Below are 8,985 nucleotides of genomic sequence, written 5' to 3' on the forward strand. Positions count from 1 at the left end.
GCTTTTTTGCTGTTGGAACAGTGCATAAAACGTTTGTTTTATTATTATTTTTTTCGTTAGGACGTACCCTCATTGTTTTTAAAGTAAGATAAAATAAAGGCGTGTGCTTCCAGGAGCCAGTATGCAGTCATACATGGCGTCGTCTGATATGGAACCCCCTCTCTCTTTCTCCCTCTCCCTGCCTTGTCCCTTTTAATGGATGTAGCAGACGGGTTGTTTCACCCTGGGAAGTCTGTCCAGTTCTGTTATCTTTTAAGGCACCCTCCCCCTTTTTTTTGGTCTACGGTTCCCATTGTTAGGTGTGAGGTGTTAGTCTGGAGATAACTTCAGTGCAGACGTGGTGTTCCAGCCCGGTTGCGCTGATTTAACACAGAACACCCGTGGGTCTGAATAGCCGGTGTATAAAGAAGCCTACTCAAACTTATAGAAATTATTAACAATCACATGAATAGACAACAAACACGGAATAAGAAAAAGGGATCTTCAGTCAAAAGCAATAATCTACTTTCAGATTTAAAATAAATGTTAAAGACATGTTGGTATAATGAAACAAGAACATATTTAGTATACACAGGCTGCACACTCTGTGTTCTTCTTTGTATTGCCATTTTTTATATAGGATATATAAATCCATCTCTTTTAATTTGCCAGTTAGTAAACAGACTTTATAAATCCATGTCTCTCTGTCCTTCCTTCCATCCATCCAGTCAAAGTGTCGGACTTCGGCCTTGTGGGTGCCCACAACAACGCCATACGCACGAACTTCAGCACGCGGCAGCTGACGGAGTTGGAAAAGGAGTTCCACTTTAGCAAGTACCTGACGCGGGCGCGGCGCGTGGAGATCGCTGCCACGCTCGAGCTCAATGAGACACAGGTGAAGATCTGGTTCCAGAACAGGCGTATGAAGCAGAAGAAGCGCGAGCGGGAGGGCGCATCCGCCACGGCGCGCTCCTCTTCCTCCTCCTCCTCCGGTACCGGCGGTGGATTTAACAAGGACCTGGAGGACACCGACCACTCCTCCGCGTCCACATCTCCAGGCGCGTCCCCCAGCTCGGAAACGTAGTGAGAGGCAGGGATTTGATTAGTGACCTACAGTCTTCTACTACTGAGTGACCCACTATTTAATGCAATTTACCGAATGTACTAAACCATAAATGAATTATATTCCTCCAATAACCAGCCTGCCTCATCTACTTCAGCGTTAGGCTACTGATCTCCTACATGTCCCAGAATTCATTCTGACAACCCTTCATTTGGACTTTTTTATTTCCTAGATTTCCATCGAAACAGAAAAAAAAAACTGTTGCACCCTGCTACCTTAATAAAAGCCACTTGTTCTGGACTATCTTCTGCTTTTGTGGTTGTCAAAATTATTACAAAGAAGCACTACAGCTGGATTTAGACAGTTAGACCACCACAGCTGATGTTTTTGACAGCAGGAACTGCTAATGTGTCATAAATATACAGGACCTAAGGTAGGCCAACCAATAATAAGAGCAACAATAGATTATGTGGTTGGTGATGTAACATGCTCCAAGTGGACATCTTGATAAGTTTGAAGGGTCACAGAAAGAAAATCTGTTTTCAAAGGAAAATATTTCTATTACACAATATTATGGTAATGATTTTGATTTTTTTTTTAGGTGAAAGAAATGCAAGCTTTTACATCCTCTGGTCTTTTTTTTTACACAAAACTGTCTGAGAAGGAAAATTTACAATGATTACAGCTGTTATTTACACTAAGGTCATGACCTTTACTGTTAGGTAACACGAAGCCTTTGCTCAGTTTTAAGGGGTCAGAAGCCAAAATGGTTCTAACCACTGAACTGCTCAATCGTGGACAAAAACCTTCTGAAGTTTAGGACTGGCACATCTCTTGTTTTCTGGATTCTTACCTGAAGTGGGAAGTCGAGAGCTTATTTGAAATGTAAAATGATTTACATAGCATTTTAGTGTACTGGGTGATGATGATGATGATGGTGGATGCGCTTTGTCATCTTTAAGTCATGTCTGAATTACAGGCTTTAACTGGTATTGGGTTTTTGAGGTGGAAATCACATTTCCTTCCTGATACTTTGTCAGTGGTTTCAGTTTTTCCCATTGTGCCATTCAGTGTAATGCAAATCAGCCTGTGGCATCACAGGACACTGAAAGTCTCCAATGAAAGCCTTCATAGCTGAACACTGGGCTACATCCTCTTTTTGACATAAGGAATGAAAAGATGTGTAAAAGATTTTGACAAAAGTGTGGCCTATCCTTAAGCTACACCGGTCTGAGCCCAGCCAGCCTAACTACATGAGCCTTATTATGAAGAATGCAGGGAGCCTCTGATGGCTAAAATACATTTTTCTTTCATTTGTTTGTACTGTAGCTGTATTGTGTTATTTCTGAATGTATGAATTGTTGATCTGTGTGTATGTTTCATCCCACGCAGCTCAGGCCTTTGCACTATGTGACTACAGGGTAACATTTCAGATGGTGTTCAATAAGACTTCCAGATTTTATGTAACGTTGATGTCCAAGCTCAAAAGCATCAAGCCACATGTACTATTTCCTTTGGGATTTTGTGAATGAAGACACAAGGCTCTGATGATTTACATGGCTAGGTCTTAGCTAGGCTCAGGGGTTAATTTGGGGATGTGTGTGCATGTTTGTGTGTGAGTGTGTGGAGCAGGGTCATGAAAACTACTGAGAAACTGCTGAAGCCAGTCAGACACACATGCTTCTTGCTGGAGAAAACAAAAAGCAATTTACTGTATATTTTGCTGCCTGTCCCCCATGAGAATAAATTATTGGATGGATTTTATGTTAGTGACTGTAGATTATGAGAAACACTGTGTATGTGAATAGGGTGTTTTCCCTGGGGACAGCTTTTCTTGTTTCTGATGAAGGTCACAATAGTGAAATATTACAAAATGTGGACAACGTTATTGCTAAATAAGACTGAATTTGATTTCTGCAAATTGAAAAAAGAAACAAGTTAACTGAAGTATACTGTATTACTGGAATCTAAATAGTGGTCCAGATCATATGAGTTAACTGCTTCCCTTCCTTAAAAGATGCTGTCATTGTCATTCAGGAGTAAATCATATGTGCGATTTTGTCAGGTTTAAAGTTGGCCTCTAATGTGAACTGTTGTGACTGGTATTTTGTAGAATGTCTGTTTTGAAATGAGAGCCGACTGAATGACATTTATTAGTTTTGCTGCCTTAGAAACACAACCAATCATGTTCCTGTCTGTGTTTTTCTACTTCAAGCTACCTCAATTAAAGTGTCTTCTGTCCAATCACCTTGAGACTTTTTTTTTATACTCTTCTAACTGGCCATAAACTGTTTAGTATATGATAGAAATTATTACATTTCTGAGTTACATGCTTCTGAAACATCCAGCGTGCCCCAACATCAGCTCATATAAAACATCTGTGAGTCTGCATGATATATGCTCCATTCCATTTACCTCAGAGGTCATAAGTCAGAGCTGGGAATGACATCACACCTGAGTTGACCGCATTCCAGTACGTCAAGTCGGAAAGCCAACGTGGATGGTGTTTGCTGTTGTTAGCCACTGTTAGCCACTTTTATTAATGCTACTTTATAGCAATGCATTATGGTGTGTCAGCACATACAAACATCATAGCAACAAGCCAACAGACAAAGGTTAGATGGTACTGTTCGTCTGACTGTTATAGTAAGACACAAACTTGACAGAAGTGCTAATAAGCAATATATTACTATGGCTTTCAAGACTGTTGATGCGCCATGCAACCATCTTTGATTTTAAAGTAGAGGTTGGTGTTTTTCCTCTGACGTTCTGAGTAAGATCTCTGACTTCAGTGAGTGTTCCAGTTAAAATTTTCAACAGGGAACTTGGAAATTCTGAATTCCAACTTCAAATGAAATGCAGCCTAAAGCATAAGATCAACATGTTCAGGGCCTTTATGACCTGACATGACAACCCTAGTTATAAGACCCTCATTAGTTCATACAGTAGTGAGCAAACGTCTTAGGCCGCCATTAGATTAGTTGTTTTAACAATGTTATGATGATTATATATACTTATTTATCAGAATACAACTAGAAAAAACAGAAAATATGTACAGAGTATTAAAAACACAAACAATCAGTACATATACTGGATACTCAGGATGTGGTAGTCAGGCTTTTCTAAAGACATCTGAAGAATCCAGAGAGGTCGAGGACAAAAACAGGAGTGGAAGACCAGGAAAACTGTTAAAATGTGATGAGACGTTTCTACAGTTTCTTCTCTGACACCGGAGGAAATCCAGCAGTGACCCGGCTCAGCATCTGGCAGCTTCGTCTGGATGCCAGGTTGGTTCTTCCACAGTTTGAAGAAGCCTGATCAGGAACGGCCTCAGTGGAAGGACAGCAGCCAAGAAACCACTGTTTCAGAAGGGGGACGGGGAGAAAAGGCTGAGCTATGCAAAAGGTCCCAAAGATTCCAGTGAAGATCCGTGGAAAAGAGGATTATGGAGTGATGAATCAAAGTTTGAAATGATTGGGTCTAACTATGGACAGTATGTGAGAAGAAGAGTTGGAGAGAGGTTGCAGGACGTGTGATCGCAGCCTTACGTGAAACGTGTTGGAGGGGACGTGATGGTCTGTCATGGATTCAAGACTTCAGGACAGTCTCCCCCAAAGAATTCAAGCTGTGCTAAGTGCAAAGGGAGGTTACACTAAATACTGACTTTAGACTGTGGAAGGCAGTTTGTTCTCAGCATTTTGTGTTTTGTAATATTGTGTATGTATTTCCTGTATTTTCTGGTTATATCTTAATAAATAGACTGAAAAATAAAAATAAATTATCATTACAACCTTGATAAAACTGCAAAACTAATGGTGGCCTAAGACTTTTGCACAGTACTGTAGTTGTGCTTACATGTGTCATATTCCTAAATGAATTTGTATGTAATTTACCATACAGCAAACCTGGGCCCTATTGCTGAAATACTCAGTCAGGATAAGTTTTACCCTGGGACCACTAGGAGGTTAATCTGGTCATGGCTGTGAGAGCAGAGCAGAAGACGTGATGGAGAACTGATTGGCTGAATTTGCAGTAGCACTTTGTTGAAGGAGCAACATCAGTAGCTTTGTTTTGTTAACAAATTCCAGGAAAATGCCCAAGCCTGATTAATCCACAGCTGTCCAAATGTACTGGGAGGCTGCTATAAATTCTACACGTTCCTTCCTCCCGAAACATGTTCCATGTTCCAAAAATGATGAAAAATTTGAAACACATCGCAGCAGACAGAAGAGGAGTGGTAAACATCAAGTAAATGAAAAGTCTGACAACCCAGAAACATGCCCTACACCCCTTGAAGAGACTGAAGTCAGAGAGAAAAAGTGATGCTGAGAAAAAGGAAATGATTAAGTAGGAAAAGGAGCTGGTTGTCTTCCTCCTCGTGGATTAAAGACACACAGCGTTTGACATAACACAACATACAGAGAGCTTCATGCATTTCAATAGCAGTGAGGTCTCTCACATTCACATAGCTGCGTGGCCTCTGGATGACCCACACGCACACACACACACACCCGCAGGGCTACAGTGAGGAATGTAGTGGGGCTTTCCAGGTGGCTTTGCCGACCCGTTGACCTTTAGAGAGCCTCTGGGATATCTAAACATGTAAACACACTCCTCCTCCTCATTGTCATCTACTGCTCCTCTCTGCTGCTCTGAAGGTGCCCATCCTGGAGCCTGGGTGGCAAGCTCAGTCATCACCTCATCACACTCACACTCACACACACACACTGGACACAAGCCTCCCTCGGATCTCCTTCCATGGTCACAAAGACATGAGCATTTACTAGTCAGGGAGGGTCCATTGAAAGCTGCTATTCAATGCATTGCATTATGGGAAGTCAGAGCATTTCTATCTCTTGGCCTCACTTTAGACTACTGTGTTTTTTAAAATTTGTCTCTTGTAGATTTCCTAGCTGGTTGAAAGTTTAATGCCTGAATCCCTCTCCACTTGTAGTTTGACACACATTTCCATTACTTTTTAAATGGGGCAAGATGTAAGGGGGCAGGAGGCTGGAGTTATAACTCAAGAGACTAACAAGTGTGTTAGCCAGCTCAGAATATTAGACAGGTTCACACCTCACAATAAATGTTCAGCGCCAGTGCAGGAAGCAGTGTTCTTAGTAAGGTGGAGGGCTGCGGAGTTTGGATCGATGGATGGCTGCGCAGATCATCAGACTTTCAAATTGGAGGCACAGCTCCTGTTTGCAGTGAACCCATGTGTATACTGATTATGATCACTGGTATTACTACATACCATCCACATTTCTAACCATGGTGTCTGGAAGGCAAGCTCTGTGGTTACAACTGAGGTTTTCGCTGAGTTCTAAGCAGATTGTTGTGATCTTCATCTGCGATAAACAGTGGAGATGTCCAAGATGCTGATATGTCTGCAAAATGTAATTTACCCTTAAACTAAAAATCTATGCATCATGACTTCATGGTCAGATTTAACTCACCCAGTCAAAGTAACTTTTCATGCAAATTGAGCCAATAGGGTATCAAGGGTTGATTGTAACCATGACCTTTATAGCAGCATGGCCGTGCACAGATAAAGCAGAAAGGGGTTTCAGAAGCTTTACTATTTAATGTGAAGACTTGTTGTCATTGAGTGTAGGCCAGTGTTTTGCAAAAACATCCAAACAGGACATTCTTCAGATTTTGTATTTTTGTACCCAGTGTCCCACTTGTCATAAAACTTCCATATGCTCAGACACTACATTTATCAGCTACACAGCAGAGGGAGAGACCTTGAGAAAAAGTGGAGATTCTTTGAGAGTGACCTCATATAGACTGACCCCCGACTCATGTTTTCTTTTCCATAACTCATTTCAAGTTCAACACAAAGCTGTTTGCCTGTGTGTGTGTGTGTGTGTGTGTGTGTGTGTTCACGTGTGGATGACTGATTAAAACCAGATGGTCATGTGTGTATTTTTATCAGATAAAAATGTCATCATGTTTCTGGTTTTTAGATTGATAAACATAGTACTTTAGTTGCAAATGTAAAGATTTTTCAAATGCCAAATTGAAGTTATGAATCAGAGTGTTTCATGAAGCTCTGAAAGTGACCACGCATCATATTTTCTGAACCTTTTGTGTTAAATTAGATAGTTTTGATTTTATTTTTTTTACCTTGGTTTTATTATGTTGTTTCAATTAATGTTTTAAATATATTATGTCTAAGATTATCATGAAAGTTCATACAGTAATTTCACCTGAGCAAATTTCCATTTATTGGCTTATTATTTGCCGTATATTATTACTTAGAGAAGATAAAGTAACTCTGGAATGTGAAATCTGTTTGATTTGTTTGAAGCTCTGCTTTTTTTGCACTTTGTTAAGGGAAAAAATACTTTGAGTATTAACACTATATTTGCAGATAGTCATTTTTATTTTGCAGGCTCAGTTTAAAGCCATTGTGTGTTGCATCTCATGAAGTTTGGTTCAAGGCTGTTCTTTGCTTTACCTGCTTGAAGCCAATGTTCACTAAACTCTCTCGACCATGTGAAGGTAACAACAGGCCTTTTTGGTGCTTATTTTAGAGTTTTCGTCTTAGCCCTGTATTTTGGTAAGGATGGTATCATGTTGACTGTTTTTGCTGTTCATTTGATAATGACGCTTAAAGTAAAAAATGTGTTTGCCCTCTGTGAATGGAGAGGTGAATGTGGCAGCGAATTCTGCTTATTATCTGATGTTCTTCCTGTTTCAGCAGAACTCCCTTCCCACTTCGTTGTTGCTCTTACATTCAAACCGCTTTGTGTTAGTTCATCCATGTAAATTTAGTGAAAATATTAGATCGTTGTTATTGACTATAGTCATAAAACATCCAAACTACATATATATATACATAAATTACTGCATTGTGGACAATAAGCTATTTATTAATTTCACATTTTAACTCTTTTGATACAAATAAAGTGAATGTTTATAATTTAAAACACATGCAGTATATACCACACTTAGTTTAATGTTTTTTTTTTTTTTTGCTTTTTTTATGAATAGACTATTGAAATAGTTTCAATATGACAGTTGAAAGTTTAATCCTTGTCTGGTAGCTCTACATGTGAGTATCTGATTCAACATGAGGTGCTCTTACTGTACAAGTTGTTTAAATCTTAAGCTGATTCTTTTTTTCCTGCGCTCAGTCAAGAAGTTTTTTTTATATTTCCAAGTTTGCTATTATAGAGCATTCAGAAGTGTAACGTTCAGAAACGTAATTAAAATGGGCCAATACGCAACATGATGTAAAAAATATTTATGTGCTGCATGTTTTAATAAAAAGTGCTATAAAGAAAAAAAATGATTCTCTTTTTCAGCATTTATCAAAGTATTTTCATAATGTAATTACATCATTTTTTAGTGTTAATAGTTTTACATTTTAACAATGAGGTTCATCAAATCTGTGTAATAGTTTTACTATTTAGTGAATATATTTAATGTGTGCTATTCCACTTTTATTGATTTACATCCAGCCATTTCCCTTTACTGTCAGTTATTTAAGACATTTAAACTTCTGTTATAGCATCAAACCTATTATATCAGTTCTAGTAATTTAATTTGTTCACAGTTAGTCAGCTGTATGAAAAGTCCATGTGCTTTAATTTTAAAACATTTACTAATTAGCAAGAACATAGTGTGATATCTGTTGATGTTGGTTGACTTTAATTAGAATATATTTATCAAATGTCATAAAAATGAAACACAGACACACAGTTTCAGTATTAGTACTAAGTGCAATCTAAAAGTAGACATTAAAATACATTACTGGAAATACAAAATATTACAAAAATAAAGACAAGCTGAGCATTAAAAGGCAAATATGTTGGTGCATTTCTTTGATCTGTTCAGCTCACTTCAGTGTGTGTGTGTGTGTGTGTGCTGGCTTTTGTCTGCTGAGGTCATCCAGAGTTCAGCAGCTCTTCTCCTCCTCCGCTCTGCCCACAGAG

At 39.0% G+C, this 8,985-nt stretch overlaps 1 protein-coding gene across 1 annotated transcript in view; it reads left to right on the forward strand.

Moving 5' to 3' along the window:
• Positions 1-1,485, forward strand: part of hoxb1a (homeobox B1a) — a 3,778-nt gene extending 2,293 nt beyond the window's left edge. The window contains exon 3 of the mRNA XM_020608310.1: positions 708-1,485. Within this exon, the coding sequence (XP_020463966.1) occupies positions 708-1,063 (356 nt within the window). The 3' untranslated portion in view covers positions 1,064-1,485. The remainder of the gene's footprint in view (positions 1-707) is intronic.
• Positions 1,486-8,985: the final 7,500 nt, after the last annotated feature.

The sequence above is a fragment of the Monopterus albus genome, unplaced genomic scaffold (genome assembly GCF_001952655.1).
Source record: "Monopterus albus unplaced genomic scaffold, M_albus_1.0 scaffold92.1, whole genome shotgun sequence".
NCBI lineage: Eukaryota > Metazoa > Chordata > Actinopteri > Synbranchiformes > Synbranchidae > Monopterus > Monopterus albus.